Source organism: Bos mutus, chromosome 6, assembly GCF_027580195.1.
Source record: "Bos mutus isolate GX-2022 chromosome 6, NWIPB_WYAK_1.1, whole genome shotgun sequence".
NCBI lineage: Eukaryota > Metazoa > Chordata > Mammalia > Artiodactyla > Bovidae > Bos > Bos mutus.
The window spans coordinates 19,758,222-19,777,583 of record NC_091622.1 but is presented as its reverse complement, the minus strand read 5'-3'; the positions used below and the strand labels follow the sequence as shown (position 1 = coordinate 19,777,583).

At 37.9% G+C, this 19,362-nt stretch overlaps 1 protein-coding gene across 2 annotated transcripts in view; it reads right to left on the bottom strand.

Annotated features, from left to right (window-relative positions):
- The window catches only part of PPA2 (inorganic pyrophosphatase 2), a 98,031-nt gene that overhangs the window by 38,927 nt on the left and 39,742 nt on the right, over positions 1 to 19,362 (bottom strand). For both annotated transcript variants that reach the window (XM_070372059.1, XM_070372060.1), the window contains one exon: positions 9,892 to 10,018. In XM_070372059.1, coding sequence (XP_070228160.1) covers positions 9,892 to 10,018 — 127 coding nt within the window. The remainder of the gene's footprint in view (positions 1 to 9,891; positions 10,019 to 19,362) is intronic.

Below are 19,362 nucleotides of genomic sequence, written 5' to 3'. Positions count from 1 at the left end.
CTTTTTTACTAGGACTTCTAATCATAATTATCCCACTGATGTTTCAATTATTTAAGAGCAAGTGGTCAGCACTCCCAGAACACCAAGGCCACAGATACTTTTATGAGGGGCGATGTGATGCAGTGGTGAAGAGCATGGGCTCTGGAGTGCAACTGGATTCCAGTGGCTCCCATAAGCCTTTAGAGAAGTCACCAACTGACCCCTGCCCCCAACAACCAATTTCTCAGTTTCCTAATTTGAAAAAAAAAAAGAGAGAGAGAGGGGACACCAGCACATCTTGACTGAACTTAGGCAAACATTAAGCAGATATTGCAAAGAAGCATTCAGCATAGTTACCAGACATACAGTATTTGTTCCAGAAGTGTTAGAGCTTTGAGGATGACAATGGTGACATGCCAGCCCCTGTCTGCACCAAGTACATGTACAGGAAAGCAAATGCAACTCCATCCTTTCAGGTTACAGAGGTTAACATGAATATTTTCCCCTAAGATTACTATGTTGTGCCCTATTTTTTCCCTAAATGACAAGATTAGCTTGTTTTTCAGGAATTAAGCAAATCAAATATCAGTTAATTTGGCTTATTTTTAAAATAATAATTGAAGGGGCACTAGAAGTATTTAGTTAACACATGAAAATTTAAGTCAAATATATTTGGCCTTTAAAGAAAATGAGCTTCCCTGGTGGCTCAGAAGGTAAAGAATCTGCCTGCAATGCAGGAGACCCATTCAATCCCTGGGTTGGGAAGATCCCCAGGAGAAGGAAATGGCAACCCACTCCAGTGTTCTCGCCTGCAGAACTCCATGGACAGAGGAGCCTGGCAGGCTACAGTTCATGGGATCGCAAAGAGTTGGACACAACTGAGTGACTAACACTTTCTTTCTTTGAAAGAAAAGAAAAGAAACTACATAGTTTGACTTTCAAATTTCTTTAAATGTAAGGTGAAATTATACAAATATGAAATAAAGATAAATTTTGATAATTTCAGGACAAGTGTAATGCTGGCCTTTGAAAAAGTCTCAACTGCCTCTTTTAAATAATCCCTTATTACTCATATGATTTATTCATCCCAGAATGTATCTACATTAATATAATTGTGCTGCTTATCAATTTTTGAAAACTTTAACATCATTGCACAGGCAGTATTTATTACAGGACAATAGATAGCAGTTTTCATTTTATACCAAAGAAAATAAATTTTTATTACTCTGCAAGTTGACATAGCCTCCAGGCTTAAAATATCTCCTCATGACATTACTTTACCTGACATGAGGTCCTTAGGCATCATTGGCAGTTCTGAAGAGGTTCAAACATCTGTTTGGTGAGTATATGAACCTTGACATTATAGGAACTGCTTGCTTTAACCAAAGAAATGACATATGCCCTAGGATTGCAATTTTAATCTTCTTAAAAAGCTCTGAACTTGGTTATTTCATAACCAAGAACTATTATCCCTAACAGCCAAGGCATTCTCTACTAACAACTTAGCTGCCCTACATAAGGAGTCTTATTAACTCTTACAAATTAAGGTACCATTAGGAGCATTAGGGGCTGGAACCTAATTACAGGGCATTAAACAGTCTTGGTGCTCATCAAGTGTTAATGACCCAGTCAAAGTGCCCAATTTTCTACCAAACAGTATAAGGAATTTGTTTGCAAGTGTTATTTAGACTTTTTTTAGATTTTCAAAGTGGCTACTCCAATTCTGAAGGAGGTCAGCCCTGGGATTTCTTTGGAAGTAATGATGCTGAAGCTGAAATTCCAGTACTTTGGCCACCTCATGCAAAGAGTTGACTCATTGGAAAAGACTCTGATGCTGGGAGGGATTGGGGGCAGGAGGAGAAGGGGACAACAGAGGATGAGATGGCTGGATGGCATCACTGACTCGGTGGATGTGAGTCTGAATGAACTCCGGGAGTTGGTGATGGACAGGGAGGCATGGCGTGCTGCGATTCATGGGGTTGCAAAGAGTCGGACACGACTGAGCAACTGAACTGAACTGAACTCCAATTTCAGGAGGCAAAACTTGAAGATTTAAATATTAATGTTAAAATAACAAATATAGCTAGCAACCAGTTTCTAATTGAAATGTGCTTTCTTATGCAACGACACTTTTAGTTCAGTCAAGTCAAAGTTTAAAAACCTATACACATTAAAACAGGATATTACAGTCTACTGAAGTCTGTACATGTTCATTAGGATCAAAGAAGTTATTACCTAACAAATAAAACAACACCAGAACTTCCTTGCAAAAAACATAAATGTGTTCAGATTAATATGGAAAAAAAAGAGAGAGATAAAGTGTACTGTCTATAAATTGTCTTTGTTTTCAAATAAGAAAAAATAGGTACTGACCATGTAAAAAACAGTTTCTTTTCTTAAGGTAGTAGAAATGAATAGCAGGGACTTATTTTTTAAGTAACAATTTCTAAGTAACAATTTTTTTGTTACTTTCTAAGTAACAATTAAAATATACAGGAAATATTAAAAAAATTTCTCTACACATTTCTACATTGCACACATCTTCAGAAAACTACTGATTTTTAAAAAAATTTCCAGATAGTTACCCTTCCTTACATGGTTTTAACCCTTCTTCATATTGAATAAAAATGCCAAGTATAGATGACAATGTTTAAAACTGTTAAAAAATCATACTCCTTTGTGATAGAAATTTCAACTCATATACAGTAACTTATACTTAAGTTTACTACATTAGATAATTTAAGAGTATTTAAGTATAAGTTGACCAACAAAACAAAATAAACTATTTCTGACATGTTTGGACTCTGACATGTATGAGCTCAATTTTCCCAGGCATCTTCTGTAAAAATTTTTGGAAAGGTACACCATTCAAAAAATGAAAATAAAAAGAGAATATGAAAGAATCTAAGAAAGAATAGGACCAATAACCCAGAAAGGCAATGAAAAGAAACCCCATGATGACAGCTATGCAGCAGGCCTGTCCAAGATCAGTCATTCAATAAACAGCATGATAAACGAAGTGAATGACACTCATATAATATTGTAAATGCCATTTGGTAGTTTTCAACTATCAGATTTAAGAGACAAAACATGATAAACATCTATGGTGAAAGAACAGAACCTACACATTATAAATGCTGACACTAGAGAACTCATAGTATAGCTGAGAGAAGCTGGGAGGCAAGGGGCAGAGAAGGAAAGAAGGGTAGAAACCTCAATGTCCTGGTTTTACACTGGGCAGCCACGAGTTACTGTTCAAAATTAATGAAGCAATAAATATAGTTTGAAGTGTAATACCTAGAGCTATTAAGTAACAGAAGAAGAAATGTGGTAACAAAATTGAGAAATGTATAAGATGTTAAATTTCTAATCTTTCAAAGCAGCAACTTGAAAGAAAAGAATCAGAGGTATGAGGCACATTGATTACAGAAGAGAAGCTACCAATCGAGAACTAAAAACATATGGGGAAGGAGATACCAGAAGTAAGACTGGGGGTGGGGGTGGGAAAGGGAACATTACTTTTCATTTTATGTATCTTTTTTATACTTCTGAGCTTTTATTTCTAAATATATGACTATTTTTATAATTTAAAAAAAAAGTCATCTAAAATCATGTGTTTGTGATTTTAGAAGGAAAGGGACATATAATAAAATGTTTAAAAGTTACCTGGTTTAAGATTAAATACTGTTGATTTATTTTCAAAGATTTACAGTCGATAGAAAATAGCATCAAACTTTTAACATCTATTCGCTAGTATTTATTTAATCATATGAATCCAAACATACATTCTTATGGTGCTACATTTAAACCATGAGTTGTTACAAGAGACATTTCCCCTAATCTCAAAATCATGAAGCTGATTCCTTTATTTCTGAGGTCCCCTCACCCTTGCCAAGGTTCTATTTTTAACCTGTAACATTATATAAAATAAGCCATGTACTTACAATACTTAAACTTCTCCTGAATTATAAGTTATGTATCTTTAGAAGATGAATTATTGTGATACAAGATAGAGCTATTAAATATTGTGATCAAGTCATATAATCTGATTTTGTAAAAGTTTCTTCACAAATTTAGGAAGCTTTCAACCCCTGTGTTAGCGAGCATCTCTCAGTTCTCATCCCTTCCGATTCTCCTCTTTAGAGCTGCTAATGAAAACACAGACAACACAGCAGGCTAAGTAGTGAAGAAAAAAGTAAGGTTAGGAATGATCTCTGTCCATTAATATTTGCATTCTAACCTTTAGGAAACTCTAGGAGTAACATACTTATCTTATGTAATTTGGTTTCAAAACTGCTAGTTACAAATACTGTAAAAATTACACAAACATGAACTGCTCAGTATAGTATGGTAGATAGATAGCAGACTTTTTTTTTTTTTCTAATTTTATTTTATTTTTAAACTTTACATAATTGTATTAGTTTTGCCAAATATCAAAATGAATCCGCCACAGGTATACATGTGTTCCCCATCCCGAACCCTCCTCCCTCCTCCCTCCCCATACCATCCCTCTGGGCCGTCCCAGTGCACCAGCCCCAAGCATCCAGCATCGTGCATCGAACCTGGACTGGCAACTCGTTTCATACATGATATTTTACATGTTTCATTGCCATTCTCCCAAATTTTCCCACCCTCTCCCTCTCCCACAGAGTCCATAAGACTGTTCTATACATCAGTGTCTCTTTTGCTGTCTCGTACACCGGGTTATTGTTACCATCTTTCTAAATTCCATATATATGCGTTAGTATACTGTATTTATGTTTTTCCTTCTGGCTTACCTCACTCTGTATAATAGGCTCCAGTTTCATCCACCTCATTAGAACTGATTCAAATGTACTCTTTTTAATGGCTGAGTAATACTCCATTGTGTATATGTACCATGGCTTTCTTATCCATTCATCTGCTGATGGACATCTAGGTTGCTTCCATGTCTTGGCTATTATAAACAGTGCTGCGATGAACATTGGGGTACACGTGTCTCTTTCCCTTCTGGTTTCCTCAGTGTGTATGCCCAGCAGTGGGGTTGCTGGATCATAAGGCAGTTCTATTTCCAGTTTTTTAAGGAATCTCCACACTGTTCTCCATAGTGGCTGTACTAGTTTGCATTCCCACCAACAGTGTAAGAGGGTTCCCTTTCTCCACACCCTCTCCAGCATTTATTATTTGTAGACTTTTGGATCGCAGCCATTCTGACTGGTGTGAAATGGTACCTCATAGTGGTTTTGATTTGCATTTCTCTGATAATGAGTGATGTTGAGCATCTTTTCATGTGTTTGTTAGCCATCTGTATGTCTTCTTTGGAGAAATGTCTATTTAGTTCTTTGGCCCATTTTTTGATTGGGTCGTTTATTTTTCTGGAGTTGAGCTGTAGGAGTTGCTTGTATATTTTTGAGATTAGTTGTTTGTCGGTTGCTTCATTTGCTATTATTTTCTCCCATTCTGAAGGCTGTCTTTTTCACCTTGCTAATAGTTTCCTTTGATGCGCAGAAGCTTTTAAGGTTAATTAGGTCCCATTTGTTTATTTTTGCTTTTATTTCCAATATTCTGGGAGGTGGGTCATAGAGGATCCTGCTGTGATGTATGTCGGAGAGTGTTTTACCTATGTTCTCCTCTAGGAGTTTTATAGTTTCTGGTCTTACGTTTAGATCTTTAATCCATTTTGAGTTTATTTTTGTGTATGGTGTTAGAAAGTGTTCTAGTTTCATTCTTTTACAAGTGGTTGACTAGATTTCCCAGCACCACTTGTTAAAGAGATTGTCTTTAATCCATTGTATATTCTTGCCTCCTTTGTCAAAGATAAGTGTCCATATGTGCGTGGATTTATCTCTGGGCTTTCTATTTTATTCCATTGATCAATATTTCTGTCTTTGTGCCAGTACCATACTGTCTTGATAACTGTGGCTTTGTAGTAGAGCCTGAAGTCAGGTAGGTTGATTCCTCCAGTTCCATTCTTCTTTCTCAAGATGGCTTTGGCTATTCGAGGTTTTTTGTATTTCCATACAAATTGTGAAATTATTTGTTCTAGCTCTGTGAAGAATACTGTTGGTAGCTTGATAGGGATTGCATTGAATCTATAAATTGCTTTGGGTAGTATACTCATTTTCACTATATTGATTCTTCCAATCCATGAACATGGTATATTTCTCCATCTATTAGTGTCCTCTTTGATTTCTTTCACCAGTGTTTTATAGTTTTCTATATATAGGTCTTTAGTTTCTTTAGGTAGATATATTCCTAAGTATTTTATTCTTTCCGTTGCAATGGTGAATGGAATTGTTTCCTTAATTTCTCTGTTTTCTCATTATTAGTGTATAGGAATGCAAGGGATTTCTGTGTGTTGATTTTATATCCTGCAACTTTACTATAATCATTGATTAGTTCTAGTAATTTTCTGGTGGAATCTTTAGGGTTTTCTATGTAGAGGATCATGTCATCTGCAAATAGTCAGAGTTTTACTTCTTCTTTTCCAATTTGGATTCCTTTTATTTCTTTTTCTGCTCTGATTGCTGTGGCCAAAACTTCCAAAATTATGTTGAATAGTAATGGTGAAAGTGGGCACCCTTGTCTTGTTCCTGACTTTAGAGGAAATGCTTTCAATTTTTCACCATTGAGGATAATGTTTGCTGTGGGTTTGTCATATATAGCTTTTATTATGTTGAGGTATGTTCCTTCTATTCCTGCTTTCTGGAGAGTTTTTATCATAAATGGATGTTGAATTTTGTCAAAGGCTTTCTCTGCATCTATTGAGATAATCATATGGTTTTTATTTTTCAATTTGTTAATGTAGTGTATTACACTGATTGATTTATGGATATTGAAGAATCCTTGCATCCCTGGGATAAAGCCCACTTGATCATGGTGTATGATCTTTTAATGTGTTGTTGGATTCTGATTGCTAGAATTTTGTTAAGGATTTTTGCATCTATGTTCATCAGTGATATTGGCCTGTAGTTTTCTTTTTTTGGCATCTTTGTCAGGTTTTGGTATTAGGGTGATGGTGGCCTCATAGAATGAGTTTGGAAGTTTACCTTCCTCTGCAATTTTCTGGAAGAGTTTGAGCAGGATAGGTGTTAGCTCTTCTCTAAATTTTTGGTAGAATTCAGCTGTGAAGCCGTCTGGACCGGGCTTTTGTTTGCTGGAAGATTTTTGATTACAGTTTCAATTTCCATGCTTGTGATGGGTCTGTTAAGATTTTCTATTTCTTCCTGGTCCAGTTTTGGAAAGTTGTACTTTTCTAAGAATTTGTCCATTTCTTCCACGTTGTCCATTTTATTGGCATATAATTGTTGATAGTAGTCTCTTATGATCCTTTTATTTCTGTGTTGTCTGTTGTGATGTCTCCATTTTCGTTTCTAATTTTGTTGATTTGATTTTTCTCCTTTGTTTCTTGATGAGTCTGGCTAATGGTTTGTCAATTTTATTTATCCTTTCAAAGAACCAGCTTTTGGTTTTGTTGATTTTTGCTATGGTCTCTTTTGTTTCTTTTGCATTTATTTCTGCTCTAATTTTTAAGATTTCTTTCCTTCTACTAACCCTGGGGTTCTTCATTTCTTCCTTTTCTAGTTGGTTTAGGTGTAGAGTTAGGTTATTTATTTGAATTTTTTCTTGTTTCTTGAGGTGTGCCTGTATTGCTATGAACTTTCCCCTTAGGACTGCTTTTACCGTGTCCCACAGGTTTTGGGTTGTTGTGTTTTCATTTTCATTCGTTTCTATGCAAATTTTGATTTCTTTTTTGATTTCTTCTGTGATTTGTTGGTTATTCAGCAGCGTGTTGTTCAGCCTCCATATGTTGGAATTTTTAATAGTTTTTCTCCTGTAATTGAGATCTAATCTTACTGCATTGTGGTCAGAAAAAATGCTTGGAATGATTTCTATTTTTTTGAATTTACCAAGGCTAGCTTTATGGCCCAGGATGTGATCTATCCTGGAGAAGGTTCCATGTGCGCTTGAGAAAAAGGTGAAATTCATTGTTTTGGGATGAAATGTCCTATAGATATCAATTAGGTCTAACTGGTCTATTGTATCATTTAAAGTTTGTGTTTCCTTGTTAATTTTCTGTTTAGTTGATCTATCCAAAGGTGTAAGTGGGGTATTAAAGTCTCCCACTATTATTGTGTTATTGTTAATTTCTCCTTTCATGGATAGCAGACTTTATAATCAGACCAAAATGAGTTCAAATCATGGTTCTACTACTTAGTAAAAGTGCAAACTTGGGTAAATTATTTAAATCCTTTGAGAGTCTTCTAAATTAAGAATAATAACCAGTGTTTGCCTATGTTAGGGAATTTAAGATGTTAAATCACATCTCCAACAGTATTGGGTAAAGACTAGTTTCCTTAGACTCTCAGCCTCTCCAGTTTAAAGGGACATTCGTCAGCACATTTTGTGACTTTAGTGTGCCACATCACAAGTGAATTAGCTGAATGATTTGTTTCTGCTGGCTGTTTCATCATTATATTGTCAGGTCTCATTAGAGGAGAAGCTAATGTATTAAAAAAAACTCTTAAGCTGGTTATTTACTCTTGTTGCATATACATACACACATATATATGCATACATATACATATATATATGAGAAATATGATAATAAAGAAACTCAGGGTAAAATAATTAGATAAGAAATATATATGGTTTAATATGGGCTCAGTCTCATATTTTAATTGTACTTTTCATGTTTTAGTTTTGGCCCTGAGGTTATATGTAGTTTACCCTATCAGACCCCTTCCTTTCTCAATTGCAAGCAAGAATGGCATAAAATTTCTCTTGCTCCATGTTCAAGAAAAGATTTTAAATGCAGATAAATTAGGAGAAAAAATGTGTTAATGAGTTTCAGTCAATTCAGAAATGGTATACTTTCCAGTTTAGATAAGAATTGAGGCCTAGAAAAAAACAGGATCCTGAATAAGGATGAAACCAAAAGGAGAAAGGTTAGAAAAACAGGGGGAAAAATTGGTGAAAGAACAATAATAGTGGCCATATATTCAACACTTGATGTGACAGCCAGATTCTTTAAGTAAATCATCTCTTATACTGTGAACAACCTCACAAGTAGGTATAATTACCTCCACTGATAGATGAGCAAACTGATATTCAGAAAGATTAAATGATTTATCCAAAGTCACTTGGGTAGGAAGTAGCACAGCCAGAATGAAAACTGAAGTCTGTCTGACTCCAAGGAAAGTCAACTCTTCACCACACAAACTATTTTGGGAATTTAAATTTCCAGGACATCAAAATTTTGCTAGAGGGCAGTTATCTTTCCCTTCAATTGTACAAGAGAAAACAAAAACTAGGTATAAGAACAGTTTATGTCCTTGATGGCTTCCCTAGTCACTTCCCTGGTGACTCAGATGGTAAAGAATCTGCCTGCAATGTGGTAGAGCAGGGTTCAATCCCTGCGTTGGGAAGATCCCCTGGGAAGGAAATGGCAACCCATTCCACGATGCTTGCTTGGAGAATTCCATGGACAGAGGAGTCTGCTGAGCCATAGTTCATGGGGTAATAGACACGACTGAGTGACTAACACAACCAACATGTCCCTGATGAACACTCGCCCCCCCCCACTTTATTTTCTCCTGTTATTCAAATGAACAAAATAGGGATTTAAGAAAGGAGGAAGGGTGAGAGGGACAGAGGTGAGGGGGAAGGAAAGCCATCCAATGTACTTTCTTAGTGTGAACTACCATGTTTGTCTGCATCCTTTTCTTTCTCCTGTTCCTCCCAGCAGTATGGCACAACTCAGACACAATCATACTGAACTGCCCTTCATAGTCCATGGAGAGAGAATTAGAAAAAAGCATATAAATTTAACTCCCAAATACATACATTGTGCTTTACACAAGCCCCTTTTAAATTCTAAGAATTCCAATGACACACTGATCTACTTCTGTTTCTGGAGAGTTACAGACTTACCATGAAATTTTGAGGCTTCAGGATCATTCACATTGATAGCAATTAATTTCCAATCTGTTTCACCCTGATCAATAAGAGCCAAAACTCCAAGGATCTTCACATGAACAACTTCTCCACGAGAAAGAACCTTTAAAGAGAAAAGAAATTCAGAATCTGTAAGGCTTTGGAGAAGTTTACTCATATATTATAAAAATTCATATGAAAAATTAAAAGCACTACAGATTGAAACTTAATAAAGCTTTAATAATTAAAATCATTATAAACTCAATCATAAAGCTTTTTATGATATACTTTTTAGAATAGACATCTTAATCCCTTTTTAGAAACTGAAATTATGTATAGATCTTAAAATTTAATGTAGCAGGCCCAGAAACTCATACTAAACAGGAAATAAAGCCACGTACATCATGTTATAGTATAAATCTGGCTTACACGGCTTGGGGGTAAAAAGAGACATGAGAATTCTTTGAAACTGCTTAACAGTACCTTTTTTGCAAGCTATATTTATCAGTTACTAATGAAAAGTAAATTTTTACCACATCTGAATGCAGCCTTAGAATAATGAATGACAATCAAAGAATTATGAATATGTTAAAGATACAGACAGAGCAGATTTCACAAAATGTGTTAAAAGATTTTAAGAGAAATCAAGACATAGCATGATGTTGAAGCAGATGTTCCTTGTGCTAAAGAAAGTTATTTCAGTGGTTCCTTTAAGTTGCCAACACCAAGTTTATATGCATGCATTCCTTCTATAGCCTTTTATTTTTAAAGGTTTATTTGGCTATAGAATTTCACTGTAAACTGAAATCTGAACACATGCTTCAGAATAATTCCTTCAAGATTTAAAATGCAGTTTTACAACTGGAAATCAAGGTATGCAAATTAAAGTCACTGTTGTGTCTTGAAATTATTTGAGAGAAAAAAGCAGATCTTAAACCATAAAGTCAAATACATCTTTTCCCGAACATTTGCAAAATGAATCTAAAATCTTCATATAACCTGCATGAAGCTGAATCAGTTTATCCAACAGATTAAGTGAAATGAAGTGAAGCCGCTCAGTCCTGTCCAACTCTTTGCGACCCCATGGACTGTAGCCTATCAGGCTCTTCCATCCATGGGATTTTCCAGGCAAGAGTGCTGGAGTGGACTGCCATTTCCTTCTCCACCAACAGATTAATGTGACTGTGTAAACAAAACTGAAATACCACTTTTAGGAGAACATACACAACTATATTGACCAGATTCTCACATGTTTGCTGCTGCTGCTGCTAAGTCGCTTCAGTCGTGTCCAACTCTGTGCGACCCCATAGATGGAAGCCCACCAGGCTCCCCCGTCCCTGGGATTCTCCAGGCAATAACACTGGAGTGGGTTGTATACAAAAAGAAAGCGCCTCCTTTCTTAGAGGTTTGCAATCGTCTTGGAGAGACTTACATACCTCGTGCCAGGAGGTCCTTTATAAAACAAAAATGTTCAGTTATCACATAACCATCAAGGAAAGGTAACTACACTGGCTAACTCAGTGATAAACTAGAGCACTGGTTCTCAACCAGAGGCAATTTTGCTCTCTAGAGGACATTTGGCAATGTCTGGGACACGTTTGGTTGTCACAACTTGGTGGGTATTATTAGCATCTAGTGACAAGAGGCCAGGGATGCTGCTTAGGATAGTCTCCTGTAACAGAAACATCCACCCACACTGTCAATAGTGCCACAGCTGAGTAGACTCTGGGGCAGGGGTGCCTATCAGAATTACTGGAAACCAGAAAATTCTGCAAGAGATAGGCATACCAGATCACCTGACCTGCCTCTTGAGAAACCTGTATGCAGGTCAGGAAGCAAAGTTAGAACTGGACATGGAACAACAGACTGGTTCCAAATAGGAAAAGGAGTATGTCAAGGCTGTATATTGTCACCCTGCTTGTTTAACTTATATGCAGAGCACATCATGAGAAACGCTGGGCTGGAGGAAGCACAAGCTGGAATCAAGATCGCCGGGAGAAATATCCGTAACCTCAGATATGCAGATGACACCACCCTTATGGCAGAAAGTGAAGAACTAAAGAGCCTCTTATGAAATTGAAAGAGGAGAGTGAAAAAGTTGGCTTAAAGCTCAACATTCAGAAAATGAAGATCATGGATTCCAGTCCCATCACTTTATGGCAGATAGATGGGGAAACAGTGGAAACAGTGTCAGACTTTATTTTTTGGGGCTCCAAAATCACTGCAGATGGTGACTGCAGCAATGAACTTAAAAGACATTTACTCCTTGGAAGGAAAGTTATGACCAACCTAGATTGCATATTAAAAAGCAGAGACATTACTTTGTCAACAAAGGTCCATCTAGTCAAGGCTATGGTTTTTCCAGTGGTCATGAATGGATGTGAGAGTTGGACTATAAAGAAAGCTGAGCACCGAAGAATTGATGCTTTTGAACTGTGGTGTTGGAGAAGACTCTTGAGAGTCCCTTGGACTGCAAGGAGATCCAACCAGTCCATCCTAAAGGAGACCAGTCCTGGGTGTTCATTGGAAGGACTGATGCTAAAGCTGAAACTCCAATACTTTGGCCACCTCATGTGAAGAGTTGACTCTTTGGAGAAGACCCTGATTCTGGGAGGGATTGGGGTCAGGAGGAGAAGGGGACGACAGGATGAGATGGCTGGATGGCATCACCGACTCGATGGACATGGATTTGGGTGGATACCAGGAGTTGGTGATGGACAGGGAAGGCCTGGAGTGCCTTGGTTCATGGGGTGGCAAAGAGTCAGACATGACTGAGCAACTGAACTGAACTGAACTGATATAGTTTTTAAAGGCACATTTTAAATTGTTTTATATTTATCCATAAAAATCAATTTACTTTGAAATTTCATATAATATAACTTTGAGACTTTTATGGTTATAAGGACAAGCAGGAAGCATGTCTGGGCATTATCAAGTTTTATCAGAATGATAAATGCCCTTTGATTTCACAAGCAACAGAAGGGGAGTAGACAAAACACTGTCTTGCTATATATAACACATTTAAAATCTGAAAAGAAAATTCTCTCAATCAAAACAAAAACTCAGGATAAGATGCTTAATGACAAATGGTAAAATTCTAATGAAGATCCCACAATTCAACAAATTTTGCAGCACACATAACATTAGACATCAAATGAATAATACTTCTCAAAGAACTTATCCTTAAAAATGTCTGTATCTGTGATTCTAAGTCTAGTATCAACTTCCAGGACTCTGCTCCTTTCCCTTTGCCCATTTACAAATAAGGTGTGAAAAGAGGCTTTTTTTCTATGCTCTTCCTCACAGGTGCTTTAAGAACTAGCCAGGCACAGCCAGGCGCAAGATAAAGGAGGACAGCCTCAACACCAGGTCCTCCCTGATGGCTCAGAGGGTAAAGCATCTGCCTGCAGTGCAGGAGACCTGGGTTCGATTCCTGGATCACGAAGATCCCCTGGAGAAGGGAATGGCAAACCACTACAGTATTCTTGCCTGGAGAATCCCATGGACAGAGAAGCCCGGTGGGCTACAGTCCATGAGGTTGCAAAGACCTGGACATGACTGAAGCCACTTAGCAGGCACACAGTCTCAACCAAGGTCCACTGTTTAGATGGTGATTAAGTAATTCATGTTTACTAAATATTATTTCACATCTCATTAACTAAAGGAATAAATTGCTTTGGATATAAGATGAGACCTATTTTCTCAGTTCCATTATAAAACTCTCCATCTACTCTGCAAGGAAATTAATGTACACAGCAGATACTGTTACTAATTCCTTGGGAATCATACAGTTGACCTTGTTTCAAAATGAATTTACATTCTGCAACAAGAATACAGGTATGCCTCAAAATTTTACACAGAACTAGACTAGGGTTATCATAGACTGTTCTAGCCATTATACAAAAATCTTTCAAAAGATAGGATTTTTAAGTCACAAGTATGCGGGAGTGAATTGCTCCCCCATTCTTAGAGGTGATTGAGGTCAATTACTTCACACAAGCCACAAAGTACTTCAGGACTTGGTTTCTCAACAGTAAAGTAGAAATCATATCGCATATTCTTTGATGTAAAGAAAAAGAACAAAGGAAACAAAAGACACATGAACCATAACATAAGAGGTCTTCTTCTGCTGCTGCTGCTAAGTCACTTCAGTCGTGTCCGACTCTGTGCGACCCCATAGACGGCAGCCCACCAGGCTCCCCCATCCCTGGGATTCTCCAGGCAAGAACACTGGAGTGGGTTGTCATTTCCTTCTCCAATGCATGAAAGTGAAAAGTGAAAGTGAAGTCGCTCAGTCGTGTCCGACTCTTAGCGACCCCATGGACTGCAGCCCACCAGGCTCCTCCGTCCATGGGATTTTCCAGGCAAGAGTACTGGAGTGGGGTGCCATTGCCTTCTCCTAAGAGGTCTTCTACAGATGTTAATGTTCTCTCTGGGCTCTACACGTATCTGCTCACACCTGTCAACTGCTAACTCCTGGGAATCTGCAATCAACAGAATATGACAATGACCCACAGTGAAACGTCTATGTGGATTTATATGAAGAATGAGGTAAAACTTCAACTGGACCCAATCAATATGAAAAACCACGGAAAGTAAAACTGCTTAAAACCTGTTATCCTGTGTATTAGGTATATACTGCAGTGTAACAAATTATTATAAATCTAAAGCCTTAAATAGTGTAAATTTATTATCTCACAGTTTCCATATATCATGAGTCCAGGTACAACAATTCTATATTCCCTGGTTATATGCATATGTATATGCATAAACACATATGGTATATACTATATATTATATAGTATATAATACTACATATATTATATATAATAATATATACATTGGACTACAAGGAGATCAAACCAGTCAATTCTAAAGGAAATCAACCCTGAATATTCATCGGAAGGACTGATGCTGAAGCTGAAGCTCCAATACCTTGGCCACTGGATACAAAGAGCTGACTCACTGGAAAGACCCTGATGTTGGAAAAGATGGAAGGCAAAAGGAGAAGGGGGCCACAGAGGATGACAAGGTTAGATAGCATCACCAACTCAATAGACATGAACTTGAGCAAACTCCAGGAGATACTGAAGGACAGGGAAGCCTGGAATGCGGCCATCTAATGGGCTTGCAAAGAGGCAGACACAACTTAGTGACTGAACAACAACAGTCAGCATATTTTTCAGTGGTAAGGAACTAAACACCTATTATGTACCAAGCATTCTATGTAAAACACAAAGGCATGCTTTCAAGATTAATTATGTACACTTTAAAAAAATAACTTACATTTAAGACCTTTAATTTTATTTTAGATATTTAATGACTTTGACAAGTTTATTTAAAAGCCTGTACATCAAGTCTTTTTAGATCCCTTTGTTTAGTCAATAACAAATTAGAGATAATAAATCAATTTACCAGGTATATAGATTTGCATGATTTTCAGTTACCAATCTCATTAATTATAGGTTCACTGTCAAATTTTTACATCAGTGAAAATAAGATATTTTCATTTAATCTTTTCACTCACTAAATATCTGCATAGGAATTTAAATTAACAACTTGCATCTTATACAAGCCAAGTGGCCCCAAGGATTATACCTTCAGAGTAACAGTTTTCTAGGAAACCCCCTACACTGTTGGTAGGAATGTAAATCGGTGCAGCCACTATGGAGGTTTAGCAAAAAACTGAAAATAGAATTGCCATATAATTCAGCAATCCCAATCCTGGGCATATATCCAGACAGAACTATAATTAAAAAAAAAAATACATGCACCCCTATATTCATAGCAGCATTATTCACAACAGCCAGACATAGAAAACCTAAATGCCCACTGATGGATGAATGGATAAAGAAGATGTGGCACATATATACAATGGAATATTACTTAGCCATAAAAAGAATGAAATAATGCCATCTGCAATAACATGGATGGACATAGAGATGATCATACTAAATAAAGTTAAGTCAGAAAGAGAAAGACAAATACCATACAATTTCTCCTATGTGTGCATGCGTGCTAAGTCACTTCAGTTATGTCAAGCTCTTTGCAATCCCATTGACTATAGCCCACTAGTCTTCTCTGTCCATAGGATTCTCCAGGCGAGAATACTAGAGGAGGCTGTCATGCCCTCCTCCAGGGGATCTTCCCTACCCAGGGATCAAAGCCGAGTCTCCTGCAGAGGAATTCTGGGATCAACAGATGCAAATTATTATATATCCTATAAATGAATAAACAACAAGGTGCCACTATATAGCACAGGGAACTATATTCAATATCCTGTGACAAACCATAGAGGAAAAAATATGAAAAAGAATGTGTGTGTGTGTGTGTGTACACACATATATATAAAACTGAATCACTTTGCTCCAAGAGGAAATTAACACAATACTGTAAATCAACTACATCTCAATAAAATAAATTTTCAACAAAAGAAGAAGAGTTTTCTACTATATAACCTTTCTATCAAGGTAATGTTACTTAATTTAGCAACTCTTCTTATTACAAAAGAAGACACAGGGAAATGACCAAAGTAATATAACAGAGCATCTATTATAAGATAGAAGAGAGGAGGTACTCGTTAAAATAGTTATATTCTTCCTTCTAATCTATGCATTTTATATATCCTTTACTATCCCTCTGGAGAGAAAATGTCCAAAAAAATTTCTTAACTATAGCTTAATCTGAACTAAAGCAAACAATCTGGCCATTTTTCTGCTGGAGAGACAGAGGAACTATTGAATCACACACACACCAATGAACTCTAGTCCCTGTCCATCCTTATCTGGGTATAAAACTAGAAATCAAGATTGGATGCAGATCTCTCCTGCAGGAAAGCAGAAAGGGACAGGGGGAAGGAAGAGAAGACAGAGGGAGAGGGCGGACAGAAGAGTATAAGGAAGGAAAAAAGAAGTGGAAAAACAGAAGAAGAAAAAGCGAAAGAGGGCACAGAAAATCTAAGAAGCGGATGAAGAGGAGGAAACAGGAGAAAGAAAGGAGAATAAGGAAGAAGAGGAGAAAGAGGAAAGAAGAGAATAACAAAGCATCACAGCACATAAACAAGCAACAAAGAAGCAGAGGCAACTACTTACTAAAACAACAGTCTGGACTCCTGAAAGTGCTAATATGAATTTCCAGAGATAACTGATTTGATCTTAGCTAGAAGAATACAGCTCAAGCAGTGACCACACTTGGCATGTCTTTCATTAGGCACATGCTCTGTGCCAGACACTGAATTAAACACTGCAATGGTGGCTCTTCTCTTCCGAGAGCTCACAGCCATTTGAGAGGAGACAATGAGGCAAACAACACAGACAGTTAGTACCACGGAACCACAGACCAAAGAGCTAGTATGTTAGTCTATGGCGGGTAACGGGAGACTTCCGAGAAGTGATACTACAGCTGAGATCCAACGGATGAGCAGGGGGATGTGCAGCGAAAAGAAGGGGGAAGTAAGACAAAGTGAAGGAAGAAGAGTGTTCCATTCTGCAGAGGGAACAGTTTGTATGAAGGCCTGTATTGAGTGAGGGCAGACACCTTAACGGGAATTGAAAGGGTAGTACAGCTACAGGGCAGCGTGCAAACAAGGAGCGGCGGGAGAGAAAGTCAGAAAGCAGGGGACAAGGCCTAAACAAGGACACAGCAGGAGAACAGTCTGCTATGAATGATGGTGGGGAAAATAAGACTCAGCAAGGAAACTGGGCCGTGGCAGGAATAATTCAAGTGCAATATAATTGAGGACTAGACAAAGCTAGCTCCAGTGATAATGCAAAAGAAAGAGATTTAAAGGCCATTTAGGTCACAGAGTCAGTACCTCAAGACTAATGAGATGAAGAGAAGCAAAGGATGATCTGTAAGATTTCTCAGTTTCTGTCTCAAGAATCTGGAGGCAAGGAGGGAAGGAAGACAGGTGTCCTTCACTGAGAGGAGTAACATGGAGAGGAGGAAACAAGGAATTCAGTTTGGGACACAAGTGTGAGATGCCTGGGAGACAGTCAAGTGTAAATGCAGATAGCTGAGAATGTGGGTCTGAGTTGGAGATAGTAATTTGAGAGCAAAACCACAAACGGTTGGGACTGGATCACCAAGGGAGTCCTCACACGAGAAAAAGAGCTGAACAATGGCACAATTCTCAAGCTAAGCAATGCTTAAGGAGCAGGCAGAAGAAAAGCAGCCTACAAAAGAAACCAAGGAGGAATTAGAGGATATCCAAGTCACTCTGATACAACTGATGTCAAGCAAAGAGACTGATAGAAGAAGGAAGATGAGGTTAAAGGCATAAAATTCCAAGGTAAATTCAAGTCATACAAAACATATGAAATGGGCAGGTTGGATTTGGTTAAAAGAAAGCTACCGATGATCTTTGTAAGAGTGGTTTCATTGAAATAATGGGGGGATGAAAACAATTTTAAACTGACTGAAGATTAAGTGGGAAGGAGGAGATAGAGATGAGTGTTCGCTCTTTTTACAGGTCTTCTTATGAAAAGGAATATGGAAGGAAGTCAATGAAGAAAAGTGAAAGTGAAAGTCACTCAGTTGTGTCCGACTCTTTGCGACCCCATGGACTATACAGTCCCTGGAATTCTCCAGTCCAGAATACTGGAGTGGGTAGCCTTTCCCTTCTGCAGGGGCTCTTCCCAACCCAGGGATTGAACTCAGGTCTCCCACATTACAGGCGGATTCTTCACCAGCTGAGCTATCAGGGAAGCCCTTAATAAAGAAAGGGCAGTTGTAAATACAGAACAGAGAAGAGTCAAGAAAACAGTGTCATTCAAATGGCAGGAAGGGACAGGATTGAGAACCCAGGGGAAGTCCTGGTCTCAGTAACAGAAGGAAGGGAAGGAGGAGTATTTACAGGCACATCTGCTTGAGAGCCTAAGGGGAGAGTAAAGGGATGCTTATCTGCGGGTTTCTAGGAGCTCTACAAAATTAAAGACAACATGCTCTGCTGAGAGTGAGAACCAAGTACAAGGAGTTTAACAGAGAACAATAAATACTGGCAATAAAGGCAGCAGAAAACAGGAGAAAGAATGTGAGCGAAGACACACAGAATTCTGCAGGTAGTAGTAACCTATGAGAGTGGAAGTTTTGCTTGTCCCCAGTAACCTGGAAGCAGGCACACAAAAAAAGCACCAGCTAGTTCTCATCAGCATTGTACATTCTGCCTGGATAATGGGCAAGGACGACGAAGCAGGACTTAGCAAACTCATTCTGTAAGAGGACAGACAGCAAATACTTGAGACTGCAGCATCTCTTCCAACCTCCTCAACTGCAGTGGTGCTTCGAAAGCAGTGCAGACAACATGTACATGAAAGGCCGGAGCTGTGTTCTTTATAAAAACTGGTGGCAAGCTGGATTTGACTAGCCATGGGCTAGGGTTTACCAACACACAGTTTAAGAGAAGGAAGTAAAGATACAAAAAAGGACTGGTGGCTCAGACAGTAAAGTGTCTGCCTGCAATGGGGGAGA